The sequence below is a fragment of the Chanos chanos genome, chromosome 8 (assembly GCF_902362185.1).
Source record: "Chanos chanos chromosome 8, fChaCha1.1, whole genome shotgun sequence".
NCBI classification, from domain to species: Eukaryota; Metazoa; Chordata; class Actinopteri; order Gonorynchiformes; family Chanidae; genus Chanos; species Chanos chanos.
In genome coordinates, this window is record NC_044502.1 from 3,355,001 (window position 1) to 3,373,286 (window position 18,286).

Below are 18,286 nucleotides of genomic sequence, written 5' to 3' on the forward strand. Positions count from 1 at the left end.
GACAGCAGAACTTATTTCAGACATACTATCCATTTGTATTCTATGAAATAAAGAACAAAAACCCTCCACAAAATAATGAGTTAAAACACTTTGATGAAAGGCATACCTGTTTGTTTTGGGAATATTTCATCCGGATGCTAAAAAAGACCAAAGGAAAGACACAGAGGAATAGAACATTATTTCATCTTACATCAAGAAACAAGACAGTAGACGAAGGAAAGAAAGACAGAAAGAAAGAAAGAGAAAGAAAGAAAGACAGAAAGAGAAAGAAAGACAGAAAGAAAGAGAGAAAGAAAGAAAGAAAGAAAGAAAGAAAGAAAGAAAGAAAGAAAGAAAGAAAGAAAGAAAGGATGTACCTTCATTATGGGTCGGGCTCGTTTCTCAAACAGGGCAGATGGGAAGAGGTATGCGATGGTTCTCTAAAAAAAGACAAAGAAAAAGAAAAGAAAGAAAAACAGACAGGAAGACAAACATGAGACTCGCTGTTGTTCTACTCGGTTCTTTTACGCCTGTATCACCACGCTGAGGACCACTGCATGGTCACACGGGCATTTCAACAGACACACTGCGAACAGACGCTTCAAAAATCAATCAATCAATCAATAAGAACTCCCTAAACTGGTGGAAAGCGAAAAAAAAAACCCCAAAACAAAACATGTTTCTGCACATTCACCACTGTTTCCTCACTCTGAGGGGGAAAAAAGGGACGGGCAGAGAGAATCTGAGTTGTGTCTGAGCGTCAGGGACTGATCTCCGTGCGCAGAGGGAGTGGAAGTCGTGGATGAGGATGCAGTTGCCCCGAGAAACAATGTTTCATCTCTAGCGCACAGCGAGTCAGCGCTCTCTAAACTTCAACAAAGTTTCACAGAGTAAGTGAGAGAGAGAGAGAGAGGGAACCAGAGAGAGGAGGGGGAGTGAGAGAGGGGGGGGGGGGGGGGGGGGGGGGTCGAAGAAGAGACAGGGAGAGAGATGATGAAATTCGAAGGGAAGAGCAGATGCAGAGGAAAGAAGCAGCCAAGCAGTCATGTATTTGGCTGTCAAAGTCAGAGAGAGGAGGAAAAGAAAAACAGAGAGAGAGAGAACGAGAGAGAGAGAGAGAGAGAGAGATGGCATGAGTCGTGCCAGATGAAGAGTGCACCTGCTCAAAGCCTGGGAGGCATATGGTGGAAGTCCCTGAGGGAGGCTTACCCCCATCACACCGTTCCAGAAACCTCCTCTCGCCCCCAAACTTCCAGCGCCGCGGCCCCGGATACAGCGGAGGGACGCCTCTCTCTCGCTCTCTCTCTCTTTTTTGACAGTTCGTCTGGCTTTGACCACACACACCACTCACACCTCGCCTGCGCTCACACAGAGTGTGTGACAAGGGTACGACTGCTTTAATGACCAGAAAACTTTCTCATATGGACAAACGTCACTGCTTCATGTTCCCAGTCCTGATGTCCTCACACATCAGTCTCTCACCGCTCAACGCTGGCTACGGACTAACCACAGGCTTCATACCATTCATACCAAACTCTAAAGGACTGAACACACACGACCTGTTACGCATCTGACAAGCTACAGCGTGGCACGTGTCGAACGTTATTTCAAATCCCTCATCCCGGCGGATCATTTCACATCAGCAAAGAACAGGTCGTCGCGGTGTGTGTGTGTGTGTCGTGAAGCAAACTTACACTTCCACTGTGTGAAAACAGACGAAACCGCTCTGAACTGCGAGTTTCGTGTGCCCTTACATCCCTGCCCGAGTCGTCGCGTGTCCCAGTGCTCTTGCGGGGGACTGGTAAAGTGGCGGGGGATCTCCGGGGATCCGACAGCGCCGCTGCGTATGTCTCTGACACGCAACAAACTTTAACAGGTCACTGTCACCGACATTACCATTCACAAAGTCTCTAATGCATGGATCCTCCAACAGTCTGTTAACCAGGGCTCAGACGATGAACGCAGGTGTGTGTGTGTGTGTGTGCGTACATGTGTGTGTTGGTGTGTGTGTGTGTGTGTGAGAGACGGAGCGGGAGATGCCAGGTGAAGCTCGCCGTCTTCATTAATTACTCCCTCTTCCTCCCCCACCTCCTCCTCCTCCTCCTCCTCCCTGCCCGGCAGCTGTTTCACACCTTTCAGTTTGTCAGCCACGCGAACGTCACGTCGACTGAAGCGCCTGGCAGCGATGCCACCCTCCCCCGAGTGCCAAACGGGCACGCCGGGGGGCCCCGTCCCGAGCCCGCCACGCGTCCCCACAGTCGAAGTCATTTTACGCTCCCGTCGCAGAGGTCTTCTGTCGGAGGGACGGTAACCGTCATTCCCGCTTAACCGCGGTACGGATGACGGCTCTATTTATTGGGAATGTCGGACATTCGGGAATAGGTGCTGAAGGTTGGGAAATCGGACCTAATTGGGGTTCTAAATGGATTACACGCCACAACTCTGACAAAAAAACCCCCTCCAAAACAAACACAAAAAACCCCCCGATTTCAAATAAAATTTCACATGTGCATTATAAAAACGGTGTTGAGTATTAGTAATATTTCTCTGCCAAGTAAGAGTCGCTTCCAATTTGACTGCCTAAAGATGAAATTATAATGGCATTTATACATTATATATATATATATATATATATATATATATTATATAAAAAGCTTTTGTGGCATCAAGACATAAACGTAACATCTGAAGATGCTACTTAGCAATGCTGGTCACTAGTGTTGGGAAAAGTTTAGGTGTGTTCACATCAAGCTGGACTCAGATTAAGTTTCCACTGTCCATTCGGCCCAGTAGGTTCTGACACTGGTTGTACATCTGACTACGGCTCCAGTTTGATTTTTTCCAGGTCTAAGACAGAGATATTAAATTATAGTTTTAAGAGTGAATTAGGCCTAACTGGGGCTCCCAACAAAGTCTCTGGCGTTAGTCATTATATTTAATGGTTGTGATGGTCTTGTCTGTTTGCTCTTTTTAATGCCGCTCTTGCCTGAACTGTGTGAAAGATTATCATGATTCAAAATGACGGTTTTACTTTTCTAATAGCTTTTTTTTTCAGCTGCAACACGGAAAATGGTCCTATATTACACTGTCACCCCTTAAAATCTTTTCAATATGTTTTCAAAATGTCTTGAACCAAAAAGGATTTACCAAAAAAACAGTGCATGAGCTAGTGGATCCAGCCCAAACAACACACAATAAAAACTGTCTAAAAAGGTGGAAACTTCCAAAACGAAAATCAAGGCTAAAGAACGGGCCATGGTTCTTTTATGTGATGGAACCGGCACCAAGGCTAAAGAACGGGCCATGGTTCTGTACTGTGATGGAACCGGCACCAAGGCTAAAGAACGGGCCATGGTTCTGTACTGTGATGGAACCGGCACCAAGGCTAAGGAACGGGCCATGGTTCTGTACTGTGATGGAACCGGCACCAAGGCTAAGGAACGGGCCATGGTTCTTTTATGTGATGGAGCTGGCACCAAGGTTAAAGAACGGGTGTGGTCTTACATCGATGTCCTCCTGTGTAAAGTGCTCTGGGTCCTCCCCCATCATGTTGGCCAGGTGCCGTTTTCCGATCTTAAACTCTTCCACCTGCTTCTTAATGTATTCCTCGGAAAACTTCTCCGGCCCGGCGGCCGCCAGGTTCTTCCGCCGGAGGGAGGTGCTCACACATATCTGCCTGCACAGGACCTACGGGAGAGAGGGAGAGAGAGAGAGAGAGAGAGAGAACAAAAACAGGAATGAAAATTAGGCCAACAGTTTAGACATGGACTGATCTGACCACCGCATATGTGGGGGACAGTTTACATGCACTGAGGTTTACAGGCACCGAGGTTTATGACAACGCGGCTTCACAGCGGCTCAGTGGTTAGCACCGCTGCCTCAGAGCAAGAAGGCCCTGGGTTCAAATCCCTGTGTTTGGTTTCCTCCCAAAAGACCTCAACCAAGGCACTGGCAAAAAGACCTGGAGTTGGTCCCCGGTCAGCAGCGGCTGCCCACGGCTCCTAGCTCACAGTGTGTGTTCACTGCTCTAGTGTGTGTTCTCCCTGGTGTTAGGAAGGGTTCTATGCAGAGGCTCTATTTCACCGCTCAGTGCTCAGTGTGTGTGACAAATAAAATACTACTACTTCTAATACCTGTGTCTAAGAAATGTTCCACTACCTCTAATATCCATGAGCAAGAAATGTTCAGGTTTTTGGAATTCTGTTCCACGATTGCATTTTTCCAGAGATCCTCACGTCCAGTAGATCACAGGGTGGACTGTTTCCCCCACTCTGTGTTTAAGCTCACAGTATTTCCGGACTGATGATAGTCCAGTGTCTTGTCTTCCTGTTTAGAGCCAGAGTCTGTCTGCAGAGGCAGACACTTGAACTGGAACAGGGAACATGATTCTGTTGAATCCATGTCTAGGATTTGTACTAATCTAAACATCTCTTCTGAGTGTTCTGATCAGGTTCTCCACAGAACCTTAACTGGAAGACTCAAATATGTTTGAGTAGGACCGACTTCTCAAGTGAAAAAACTAACCCTCAGACAGCAGTGAAGGAAACGTCTGTAGTACTCATCTTTCTAGAGTTTACACGAAGTACCAGTTTAGGGCAAAAGAGTTTAAAACGCTACATTTCAGAGGGCATTTAACAACCCAAATCAAACTGGAGTTTTCCTGTGGATGTGATAACCAACTTGTGACATCCAAAGACTTGTAAAATGGACAGGTTCCCTTAAAAAGTGTGAGGCAGACAACAGGCCTGTACATTGTCAAGTCAGTGAGCTCCTCTTGCACTTAACTTTTAAAATGAGTGTCAATCTTTCTTTACCTGAGGTTAAGGGAGACTGGGGGTTCATGTTCACTTGCACCTGTCTCTTCATAACTAAATGAAATGTTTTGGTTTTCAGTCTTCTGTTTTTGTTTTTTTTTTCATGAATGCGCGACTTATATAATGATCTAAAACGGACTCGAAACGGCGTCAGGTTGCCGTGGCATTAAGGGGTAGTGTGTATTTTGGCACAGAACTCCCAAATACGTTTTTTTTTTTTTTAATTAAGTGTCAAACGGGTTTTCAAAAACAAAGGCCTGTTTTTGGCAAACAGAAGGTCTTCCATATGGAGTGCAATTTGGCTGACACTGCTGTCATAAGGAGGAAGTTGTTAAACAAGCGTGAACTTTTACTTGAACTCCGCGCATGCATCGTCCATCTTTTTAACGGGGTCTCACGAGACAATATCCAAGTCACCGGAACACGGTTCAAGTGCGAGTCACCTGTAAAGCAGCCTGAGATGACAGAGCACGAAATATCTCCGCCAAAAATGCGATGCCCTCAGTCACCTCTCGCGAATTCATCCGTAAATAATCAGCATGGTTTCAGCTGCTGGGTCAAGTCCTAGGTTTAATCAACATAAACTTAAATACCAGCTATTGACGTTATATATACTCATCCCACTTAACGAATTTAAAAAGGAGAACTGGAAACCCGTAAGCTCAGGTAGATCGTACAGACCTGTGCGGGCATATATATATGATAGTTTCACATGTTCCGAGATCGCGTGGACATTGCAACTTAGAGTTTCTTCACACAGAATGCGGAACCGACAGTTAAACAGAAATCGACTGAAGATTTGTAGACTGTCATAGTTGTATTCAGCCCTGTTACTGACGTTACGTAGTCGCGGTGCATGGTTGCTAACCAAGGACAGTATCCCCTCTATACAGCAGCAGCATCACGTGCGGTTACAATGTACAATGTGCTGCACGCGAATGCAAACGCGCAGAAGCTGAGACGACATGATATCAAGCAGTTTACCTGTCTGGTTAGGTTTGACGGAGCTGTCAGTGAAAGCGAGCAAGAATTCCCGCATTTCCAAAGAAAGGACCCCACAACTCTGCTACTGGAGGCAGCCATGTTGGAGCCGTGTCTCAGGCGAAGACCGGAAATGACGACAAACATTTATTTCACGGCGCTTATGCAGAGCCTACGACTTTTATTCTGACATCAGAGATCCGATATCGTTTAAATTACTTCTCAATTAGTTATTACTGTATGTTTGGATTATTTTTCCCATAACGCACAACTTGTAAAATGATAGTGTATAGATATCGCAACTTACTTTGTTTGTTTTTTTGCTTTTAGTTCAGTTTGGGTTTTTTTTAATGATAGCTCTTTGCAACTCACGCCTAACGCCCTGATTGCAATATAACTGAAATGGAATAACGCAGTTTACAAAGCGAATTTGAAGGGGGGGGGGGGGGGGGGGGGGGGGGGGGGGGCGACGACGAAACAATTAGAATTTCAGCTTCTAACGCATTAAATATTAGATCTTTTAAAAAGCCATTTTTGCTAGAAATAAAACAAATTTATATAATATTATAAAATTAGTTTAAGTTAAAGTTATAAAATCTGAAGTAAGTTATATCTTCTGCTGCTTGCTCTCCACAATATTTGCCAGTGATTTTAGCGTAGGGAGTGGTAATGTCGGTGGTAATAACAGTTTAATAAATAAGAACGTTGTAGGCTGTCAGACAGAGTACGGAGCTGGACACTCTCCAAAAGGGGGGTTGGTTCGGTTCCCGAGGAAGGTTTAGTGTTGGTGTTTACAGATCAATGCCGTGTCTTTCCAGAGATTACTGCGACAGAGTTGAAATGAGAACCTAGCGATCCCAGCGATATTAATCAAAGTGAAGGGGGCACAGACTCCGGGCTTATGCCAGTCGATGCTGTCGCGTGCTCACTTCGCCCTGAGGAGCGCAGTCGTCAGCGCAATGATAAACTGTGTTTGCCCTTGTTTTTAGCCACGAGCGCGCTGCAACACACCAAGAAAAATAGACCTGACCTCAAGTCTCTCTTTCACCGGGGGGGACGGGGGGGGGGGGACTACATATTAATCATACACACACACACACACACACACATATATATATATATATATATATATATATATATATATATATATATTCGCTCCAACTCCTCATACTCCATGAGTGTTTGTGCACTGAGAAAATTCTTTGCCCCTTGTGTAAACAGCGGGGTCATTTACTTACCACATACACTAGGCGAAATTTACCTTTTTTTTTGGCAATTCGTGCAGCGAAAATAAATTCTTTGTGTGTTTCTGCCGGTGTTTGCTTTCGTGTTTAAACACGTGTTTTTTGTTTGTTATTTTCATTTTTGTCAAGATGGCCCAATGTTTCCTTTACCCGCAGGGCGTTCAGCACAAAATAGTTGACACAATATAAATTTTAGAACCTCTGCTAAGAACATATTCATTCTCTCATGACTTGCCATAAGCTATCATTAACTTACCATACCTCATACTGCATCGATTTTTTATTAACTGTGACTATATATCACTGAGGCTGGAACGGAGTAGGCTAAGGGTGCACAATACGCACATTAAGAACGGTTACTGATCCGCTCGAAAGGACTCTCATTATGTGGAATTTTGGAATGTGGCCTCGGTCCAATAAGTCAGTCATTTTGAGAGGGAAACGTGGTCAATTTCTTTTGGGAGAACATGAGTGGAATGCGGTTGCTGGACAGATACAAAAACACGCATAATGGGTTGAAACGTCCATTTGAAGCGCCAGGAAAGGAACACAATAAGGAGTCGCACGGTGTGTCGGTGCGTGTGCGTGTGCGCGTTGCGCTGATCGCGGAGGTTTAGGGGTCCAGCGAGAGGGGTACAGTTCTTATTCCAGTTCGTAGAGCTCTCTGATCTTTTTTTTTTTTTAATATCCTTACTGGCTTGCGCACGGATAAGCTCATATCTTCAAGCAAGACCGTCATGCCTGTAAGCTGTTTACGCTTAAAACGGTCATTACAGTCAACACAATCGTAGGATCGTACGGACGGTCGGCGCAAACGCTCTTTCCTTCGGTATTCTCCATGGTCTAAATCCCCCTCCTCTTAGCGTATTCGCCGTGGATTTATACAGAATATCCTAATGCTATTGAAGTACCCACAAGGCTGAGGATCGACTCAATTTTTAGGGTCAAGAATTTAGTCAATTAAGGGTCAGTTTCATTCGAAGATGGAATTACTTGATTTAGGATTTGGGGGGAGGGAGAGGGTGGAACAGCCTACATCTCTGGCTCGCACTGACAAGCGCTGCCAACCTAAAGGCATTACCGCGAAAAGACGTGAAAATGCACAAAGACATGTTTGCAGCGTGGAGGGATCGACTTCTAGAAGCCGATTAAGCTGACGGCAAGATTCGCAGCTGTAGTCTCGCACTGGATATCTCAGCTTTAGAGCGTACAAAAGAAGCCCCCTAGCTACCGGTCTGGGACCAGCTAGAAGATTTTTTCCCACTATGGCGAAGACTTGAGAACGTGCTAGGACAACTGGCCTTAAAGTTTCTGCACCTGCTGAACACTGAGCCTGTCCTATACGTTCGCACATGTGGCAGCGTGACGGCTGAACTTTTTTTTCCTGCCATTATAACGGCCATGCGACTAATGCAGGTGTACGTGCGCGCGGCGTATCGGCTAATCTATTTTCTCTGCTCTGCTGCTCCCCCCTTAAGAGTCGATTGGAGTCGCAACATTAATTTGCGGCCTCAGCAGGACACTCGTGTCTACCCCCCCCCCCCCCCCCCGTAGGATCCCAGTGAGCTGGATTCAACAGAGAGGAATGACTAATAACGCAAGCTTTGATTTTTTTCTTCTTATAAACCTAGCGCTGTCATTCCAAGGACAATACAGTCAACCATACGACTTAGTCTATTTTCAATCCAAATAATTGTGTTCATTGTGAACTAATGTTCTTGCTCTCTCTCTCTCACACACACACACACACTTGTGTTGGGAGTGGCTGCATATTAAACCACTGAACATGAGTATGTGGCCTACTGCAAAAACATTAAAAACAATTCATCAGAGGTGCCTAAAGGTACTGGACAACAAACTATGAGATTAGCCACCCTTGGCAAATGAGGTGAAGAGAGAAACCCTTAAAAAAAGAACGGTTGAGAGAGAAACAGATTTCGTCCTCTTCTGCTTCGTCTTCTCACCCGGGTGAATCCAGACATGTGGATGTGTGTGTGTGTGTGTGTGTGTGTGTGTTGTCATGGGTGCCAGCACGCTGTTCATATCCTGGGGGCACGGACTACCCCCACCTACCTACCCCCCCTCCCCTGCATCCACCAGTGTGTGGGCCTGAGCCGGTGCTGATTGGCTTCTTATCTGCGGGGAGCGGAGGCAGTGATTGGAAAAGAGAGCCAGGGGACATATGAACAGGCCACATGGTGTCCTTGCCTGAGCATGGAGAGGCCAGGAGCTCTGTGATCCACACAAGGCCCTCACACACACACACACACACACACACACAGGCACACACACACGCACACAGACAATGGCGCACCTGAACCACAGCAATAAACATACACACAAAAGAAAACATTCACTCACGCGAGAGCGGGCCATCGTAGACTCACACACCCACAGATCTCGACTCTTCACCAATGAGTAATATTTACTGTTGCTGTTTATTTACTGTTTTTTTTTTTAGTTTTTTGTTTTGTTTTTTAATACCAGCTGCTTGTGATGATACTACCAACCAGGTAAAACGATTTTTTGTTTGTTTTTTTGTTTGTTTTGACAAACTAATATTGAAACAGGTACTCACTGGCGAATGAACGTTGAAGAGACTCTGCGTCCTTGTATGCTTGGAGCGAGGTGATTGTGAAAAACATTTTAAACACATTCCGAATTAAGTGTTTTCAGATTTTTCAAACGATGACCTGGTCTGATGGTTGTCATAGAGGAATCGAACCGAGGCCTTGTGTTCCGACATGCCTCAGATGTTTATGCTGGCTGGATTCGGAAGATCCTTGGTCTTCCAAAAGCAACAGACTCAGGAATGCTGTTCCAGTCCTGCGCTCCAGTTGAATTCAGCACTGACTCTGATTTTCACAAGTAAAATTTTCAGATTAAAGATTAAACTCTGTGTTCTTAATTTATGTGCTGTCTCTAGGGAGAGAGAAAGAGAGAGAGAGAGAGAGAGAGAGAGAGAGAGAGATCTCCATTTGAACAGGTGATTCAGTGCAAAACTAATCTTAGCCAAGCAGATCAGCCAAGTTATCTGACTACCTGTGCAGGACTGCTCCACAAAAACAGGACTGCGTAGGTAGACAGATAACTTGAGCCAAATGTCAAAGCTGTCCAATAAGAAAACTGTTCAGGAACATTCCCATTGGACGCTCTTGACTGAGGAACCTGTTTTCATGAGGAGAATCAGTTTACTGAAAACCAAAACAGTTGGCTGACAGATGGATGCTTACTCATTCCTGAGGTACACTTAACTTATACTCAAAAGAAGAAGAAGAAGAAGAACTTTATTTGTCACACACACGCTGAGCAGTGAACTGCACCCTCTGTATGTAACCCATTCTAACACCAGTGAGCACACACACAGACACACACCACGTTTGTAGTGTAGAGAATGTGGATAGAGTATAGGACATGTTGGTGTCTGAAATAGAACTCAGGAGCTGCAGAGCCCAGACAATGACGCATAGTCGCTCAGGTTACGCACTACATAACAGACATAAGAGTTTCCAGTCAAGGCACCCACATCCGCACACCTGACCGCGCAGGACCGTGTGGTCAACTCACGTCGTATCCCGCCGCAGGCGCTTTCATCATTACCGAAAAACCAAATTACCCCCCCTCACCCTCCCCCTGGTGTTCCTCCCGTTACACGCGCGTCCGTGGAGGATGTTTATCGCGATTTAATATCTAACTCTCGAACGGCCACGGAAATCATACGGCCGATTATCAGAAGAGGGCCGCCGTGGCGCGGGCCTTAATTGGTACCAAAAGCTGCGTAATGAATAGAGACATTCTGCAGAGGAGCGGGGAGAAACCGAACTGCCAGCGATCACCTGCCGGAATCACTCCTCATCAGCGTCAGGCTAATTACAAAGCACTTCTGGCAGCGCGTGAAACAAATCAAGCTCCGCGGCGGATCGGGGGGGCTGCGGCCGCAGACGTCCACAAATATTAGTGTTTTTTTCTTTTTTTTTTAAGCAGCGGGCTCTCCCTGTGGGTGGGTGGGTATGGGGGTTTGGGGGTGTGTGTGAGCTGACGGCTACCTGAGTAGCTTTCCTCCGTCCCTCGCGAGCGACTGATAAGGGAACGATTCGGATCGGCCAAGTCGTTCAAGCACGGCAGAGGTAGCTGGCTAATGTATGTGTAGAGTGGGGCATACAGACTTGCTACAAACTAGCGTGGGAACAGGAGCTTGCTTTATCTATTCTCTTTGTGTGCGTCTTTTTCTTTCTCTCGCTCTCTCTCTCTCTCTCTCTTGCCTGGGGCCTCCTGTGTTCAAGGAGATGTTGCAGGATATCTAGAGTGCTTTCAGCTGCCAATATAAGAACATCTTTTACAGCTTTGATTTTCAGTTTTTTTTTTCTTTCTTTTAATTTTCTTTCTTTTTTTCCCCCCTCTGTTACGCTATCCCGACTTTGGGCCGTCGGAAAGGGATCAGGCTTCTGTTGAGATTCATGGAAGTCCATGGAACTTTTTTTTCTTTTTTAACCCCCTTATGTTTTCAACCTTGTAATACCTTGACCTTCTAGAGAGGTCTAATTGAAGTCAGTTGGTCAGTGGTGTTCCGTTCTCAGGGCACGGTGATGTCTGCAGATGCTGATCGCGAGATGCGAGTGATAAGGATGGAGCTCTCAGTCAGGTAACTGTTTAACACAGACGGGAGGGTAGGTCGGGGGTTTGGGGGTTTCGGGGGTTGGGGGGGTGCTGAGGGGGGGTGTGTGTCTCGTCTATTAGTCCTTGAACCCAACCCAGCTTCCGTCTCTCACATGGAACCACTTTTCTGGGCCCCCTTCGTTATGCCATGACCCCCCCCCCCCCACCCACACCCCCTTGTTCCTCTTTTACCCACCACCACCATCCTCCACTTAACTGAGAGGGAGTATCAGGTTTCCACCTAGAGACAAGTTGAAGGCCTCCTTCCCCTCTTCCCAGGGATGAAAAGCTCAATGTCTCTTTTTTTCTCTTTTTTTTTCCCCCCTCCCTAACTCTCTTCCTCGTCTTACATCTGACTGGCCGATTTTTTTTTCTTCTTCTTCTTCTTTTCCCAGGTAAGTGTCTGGAGTAAAGGGGTCGGGGTTTGGGGTTTGGGGACAGGATCTGGAGGAAGGAAACCATTACAGCACAGAGGAGAAACAGAGAGAGAGAGAGAGAGAGAGAGAGATGCCGCTGAAGAAGGGCGTGTGGGAGAGGAAGACGTGGAGGAAGCTGGGCAGGATGGAGTGATGAGAGGAGGAACCTGAGAAAAGAGAGTGATCCAAGAAAAACATCCTCACTTCTTTTTTTTTTTTCTTTTTACCTCAATGAATGTTCCTATTTTAATGGTCCTGTCCTGGCAGAGGGCACTCCTGAACACCCCGCCCCAGCACACACACACACACACACACACACACACACACACACACACACCCATACTCATACTCATATACACACACACAGACACACACACACAGCTATACTCATACTCATGTACACACTCACATACACACACACACACACACACACACACGCACACACACACACACACAGACACACACCCAAACTCACACACCTGTGTGCACTCTTCAACACTCTTAAAGCACACAAACATATACTGTCTGATACAAGTGTATGTTCAGGAAAGATAAGTGAGTTAAAGATGGATATTGATTTCATCAGCATCATTTTGGGAATCACCATTAGACCCATTTTTGGTTTGTCCAAACATCACTTCAAATAAATAACGAAGTATACTGTTTTGAGGAGCGATTTTTTTTTTTTCAAAGAGAGAGAGCTTGTGAAAAAAACAGGGCAGGCAGAGTAGTCACTGAGGCTTTGGGAGACTCTAAAAATCACATTTTCAGAAGAAAAAAAGAAAAGTTTTCAGCCTTTAATTTGTCCCTTCATTCATCCCCACCCCCGGGCCTCTCAGACCTGTTCAGTCTCTCTCCACACTTGATTCATCCAATCAGGGGCCTCGATAATTAGTTGATTAGCTTGAATTCCATGTGTCATTGATAAGCAGGATGGAAAATCCACAAGAGGCATGGAGACAATGTGCAGTGTGGCTAGAGGAGAAAGGATTAGTTTAGCATTTAGACTTTATCATCCTCCTTAAAGGAATTTTGTCTTCCCATTCCGCAGCAGAGGTGGACCTACAATAGATATAGACTTTTAAAGCTTACAAAATCATTGTCTGTGATCTAAAAAAAAAAAAGATTACAAGACCGTTATGGTCACAAATGCAGTCACTCTCTGAAAATGCATCACAACGCATGATCATGTGTGTGTTGGAGTGTTGATCTGATGACCGGCCATGTCTGGTCACATTTGGAACGTTTAGTCCCGGATTAACACGCCTGGTCCAGACACCGTCCCGGGATTCTCCGGGAGATGTGGGATTATGGGACGAAAACCCGACGATGGCGTAATTTGATGGCCGTGATGGGAAATGCGGTTGGCTGTGTCGTCCATGGAGAACTTCACTCTGTGTCTTCTCCACCTCTGCAACATCCTGTCCCTCTCAACGCTCCACAGTAGTTAAGCTGTGAACCTGTCCAAGTGTCACTGTGACCTACAAGAGATCACGGGCTACTGGACAGGACAAATTATGGAGAAAACTTTTTTTTTTAAATGCACAACTATGCAAAACAATATTTCTGTTGTTGGAGATGCATAGGAATTGTAAATAAGGTGAACCACACACACACACACACACACACACACACACACACACACAGAAAAAGAAAGAGAGAGAGAGAGAGAGAGAGAGAGAGAGACAAACTGTCTGGAAATTCATCAGTATAATCAGACATAAAGCGTCCACATCAAACGAGAGAACAATTAGACATCTACGGCCTTTGATAAGAGGACGGTGCTGCTGCCGTGTGTCCTGCCCTCCACGTCCAGGCCGACCGTAAGGCTAAACACTGCAAAATCTAATATTTGCCCAGAGGAGACCTGAGCAATGCAATTACAAGGTACAATCGGTGGAGCTAATCAGCCCTCTCTGCTTCCGGGCGAGGGTGGGGGGTGGGGGGCGGTCAGCTAACCGCAGTCCAGATCAGAGTCTAGGTCTTCTCCACCACTGTTTACTTATTAAACTCTTCTCTTCTTGTTCAGGAAGCTGCACGTCTTCCTAGCAGGGGGTGAAATTTAGCACCCAGCATATTCAGACTGGGCACCTCCCCCCCCTCCTCCCTCCTCGGCCCTTTTAGAAAATCAGGTTAATCAGTGGTGTTTTTCTTGGTTGTTCGTGGAATGAAATGGGTGGGGGTTTGGGGGGGGGGGGGTGTTGGAGGCTAAATCTGGCATTCATTAACACAAAAGGAGCACCGCAGCTACCGCCGCTACATAAAAACAAAAATAGGAACTTAGTCTACGGAGGGGTGTGTGTGTGTGTGTGTGTGTGTGTGTGTGTGTGTGAGAGAGAGAGAGAGAGAGAGAGAGAGAGAGAGAGAAATGCAGCAAATCATCTCTACCCTTCTGTTTCTTCAAACATAAAAAGTTATATTATTATTGCCATGTTTTTTTTCCTTTTCTTTCTTTCTTTCTTTCTTTCTTTCTTTCTTTCTTTCTTTCTTTCTTTCTTTTCATTCTTTCTTTTTTTGATACACATATCCTCTTGATTGAAAATCAAACACAGGATTAGTGTATAAATGCATTATGATGGTCTTGTCTACACCCCCTTTGAGTAAAGCTCGAGGAACAATTACTGATAATTAAACATGCGCTAGTTACAGAGAAGAAGATAATTATGTCCTTTGTGTATTACACCAATTAATTACTATTATTTCAACAAGTAAATCTCTCTAACAGCTCACGGGGCAATTTGTAGGCAGTGTGTAGTTTAGACAATGCAATAGACTTCTTGCAAAGTTTCCGAACAATTCATGTTCTTTTATGAATAAAAAAAAATATATAAAAAAAGAAAAGAAAAAAAAAGAAATTTGACCCACCATCTTTGAAGTTCGTTTACAAAAAAAAAAGAAGAAGAAGAAGAAGAAGGAGAGAGAGAGAGAGAGAGAGAGATGCCTGCAGTTCATTTAAGGTTATTCAGGTTTGTATTGTATCAGTGGGCAAACACAAGAGCATCCAACAGTGAAGAAGGTTCTAGAAGCTTGAGTCTGTGGTGAATGAATGACTAGGTGACATTTAGCAAGACCGTGTCACTGCTCCCAACACCAAGCTTGTTCTAATGAGAGAGACACAGGTATGTAGCGTGTTTGCTGCGAGGTGTCGGGGCACCAGTATCAAGCTCCTCTTCGTTTCTTTGTTTATAAACTTTGTTGACCTCCAAGAGAGAGAGAGAGAGGAGGAGGAGGAGGAGGAGGAGGAGAACAGATTTAGTCAGCCATGAAAAGCAACAGTTTTGATGGTCATTCAAGCTCTCAGCTGTTTGTGTGGATGCTTTGGTTGTCAATCATGGAGCTAAGGCGGGCAAGGAGACAGCTGGACCAATGCGTCGTGGCAAATCTGGTGAACTGACAACCCCACAGATCAGACCTATTCAAACTCAGTCAACCCTGGAGCCTACCCCACACACACACACACTCACACACACACACACTAACACACACGCACACATGCACACGCACACATGCACACATGCAGAGGGTGGTATGCTTAGGGTAGTAATGAACACGCAGACAAACACTCGAACTTCAACGAATCCTCAATTTTCCAGACGCTGCATTATTGAAGATCATTTAAGTGAGAGAGCTAAAGAGGTGAAAGTACCTTTTCTCGCTCATCTGTCTCTCCTCTCAAGGCATTAATACCTAACCTGAAATACCTGAGTCCAATTATTAGTCATCTATTAAACCCTCCAACCTGTAAATGGTTAGACCGCAACTCCTTTTAAAGAAAAGCACAATCCCAGATTTCTCGTCTTCAAATCCCTCTCTGGTTAATGAGATACAGAGCTTGACAGGCCAACCTCTGCACACCCCCCCGCCCCCATCCACCACCCCCCAACCCCCTTCCAACCCTTCCCTTCCTCTTCCTCTGGGCCTTTGAGTATACAGTAATTCTTTCTGCCAGATTGTGCTAGCCTTCTCAACACATTGCTTAATCCATGCATGTATGCAAAAGCACATGCCTTCTCAAACAACAGGAACAGCCTTGTCAAGTCTTCTTGGGACTGAACGCGTGCGTGTGTATGTGTGTATGTGTGTGTGTGTGAGTGTGTGTGTGTGTATGTGAGAGAGAGAGAGAGAGAAAGATGCAAGCCTTTTTGCCCCCTACCGCTCTAAGTATTATTGACAAATCTATCAGGGTGTCTTGATGCATCGGGCTCACCCGTAACCCCGCTTTTCGCACCGGGGTGAAGCTCTGACATGCTGTCACCTTGGCAACCGCTGCCGAAAGCGAACGGCCTGCTGGGATGGCTGACCCTGGCTTTGGCGGCGCGCCACGGTGCTGCAGCAGGATTTTGTCACATGACGTTTCGCATCCCCCTAAAGGACGAGCCTTCAAAAAAAAAACGAGAGAGAGAGAGAGAGAGAGAGAGAAAAGAAAAAAGGGAGAAGAAACACACCTTTTCGGCTCACTATCCATCCCCTCTCCTTCGCCACCACAACAATACGTCCACTGGCTTTCACAGAATTTATTCTTTTTAATTGAGTTCATGTCTCATCTGAAATGTTATGTTGGTTTAATCACATTTGAAAGTGATTAAACCAACATAACATTTCGGATAGGACATGAATTTCAGGGAATAAGGCGAACCCAACACACCAAGACACAATCAAACATCCCCTAAACACAATGAACAGTGAACTATGACTCAGGCCTCTAGGGAGGCAGTGGTTGAATTTTACTACGTGAAAGTTAAATGTTAAATGCCAAACAGTGACATCATATCTTTTGAGGTCATTTGGGCTTTGGTAAACAGCCTTTCATGCATTATAGGCGCGGAGTGAAATTTTATCATTATTTATTTGTTTAGATTTGCGTCGATTAGTACTGTTTCATGACTTCGGACTTGGAAGTATGACAAAACCACTTTGAAATCATACACTACCATAGCTTTTGTCCCCTACTTAAAGAAAACCCTTTAATGATCAATTATAAAAACAAACTAAAAAAAACTGTCATTTTGAGTCATCTTCCAAATCACGGTGGATTCTTTAACACGCATTTGCTCTCTTAGGGCTTGACGCCGAAAGGAGACATCAGCATGTGTTCTGGAATCTAGTTATTTCTTTCGTAATGGTTGTATAGGTTCTTCAAAATGTTTTGTCTATTCTGCTTCTTACCAAAGCGTTGCCTGTTATGGTCTTAAGATGTTGATCCTGTTTTCCACCATTTAAATAGCTTTTCCAAAGTGTTGCGTAATGATATTAGAGAATAATGAAAGAAATTGGAAAAGGGAGAAAGAGCCAATGGGTTGAGGTTAAATGAACACAACTTAACACACGCAGTTGATGTCACGTGTGTGCTTCAGATGACTACAAGAAAAACGTTTACCCTACACACAACATGCAACGGTCACTGTAGCGATTATACATGACAATTATCAGTTTCAAATCAACTGAATAAAGGAATGGATTGATTGAATTCAGTAATCTGTCACCTTGTTTACACAAATGTATTCAGTTCATAAACATAAACTGCGTCCATTGGCTAAAATGAGGGCTGATTGAAAACCCAGTAGGTAGAAGAAATGCTTTTAAATAAAAGTTTATTTATTTTTGTGATCAAACGACACTGATAACGAAATGCTGTAAATAAAAAGGAGTTAACTGTCAATGGACTTAAAGAGACGAGATAATAAGAGAAAAAAACTAAGGGAAAACTTTTGCTTTATAACTGAGGAGCAAGCTTACGTAACGACTGCGTCTCTACATAAGACTTTCCTCAAAATCGTCTCTTTACAGACCAGCTGTTTTCAAATTGTATGATTACTCCAGGTCAAACACGGATGAAAATCAAACCCACTCATTGCAAAACATAGCGAACAACATTAGCCTGCACTGGAGAGCCATCACATTCGCAAAGACTGAATAATCTTATGCATAGCAGAAAGAGAGAGAAAGAGAGAGAGAGAGAGAGAGAGAGAGAGAGAGAGAGAGAGTTCAGATACAAATTAACCGAAAAAGCAATGTTAAAAAAAAACAGTCTTTCGAGTTGCATCAGCTCTATGTAAATCGCTACGAAACTGACCAATAGTCGCCAATAAAATGCTTATAACCAGAACATACGCTTATCTTTTCGATAATCAGTTTGTTTGATTGTTTTGTGTTTTTTTTTACGTGTCGTCTATCTAAGGGTTTTTATTCTACACAT

At 44.8% G+C, this 18,286-nt stretch overlaps 1 protein-coding gene across 1 annotated transcript in view; it reads right to left on the minus strand.

The window, feature by feature from the left end:
* mrps9 (mitochondrial ribosomal protein S9) overlaps positions 1 to 5,876 on the minus strand; it is a 16,670-nt gene extending 10,794 nt beyond the window's left edge. Inside the window, exons 1-4 of the mRNA XM_030781858.1 lie at positions 5,778 to 5,876; positions 3,484 to 3,666; positions 357 to 419; positions 107 to 137 (exon numbers count right to left, since the gene is read on the minus strand). Coding sequence (XP_030637718.1) covers positions 107 to 137; positions 357 to 419; positions 3,484 to 3,666; positions 5,778 to 5,876 — 376 coding nt within the window. The remainder of the gene's footprint in view (positions 1 to 106; positions 138 to 356; positions 420 to 3,483; positions 3,667 to 5,777) is intronic.
* Positions 5,877 to 18,286: the final 12,410 nt, after the last annotated feature.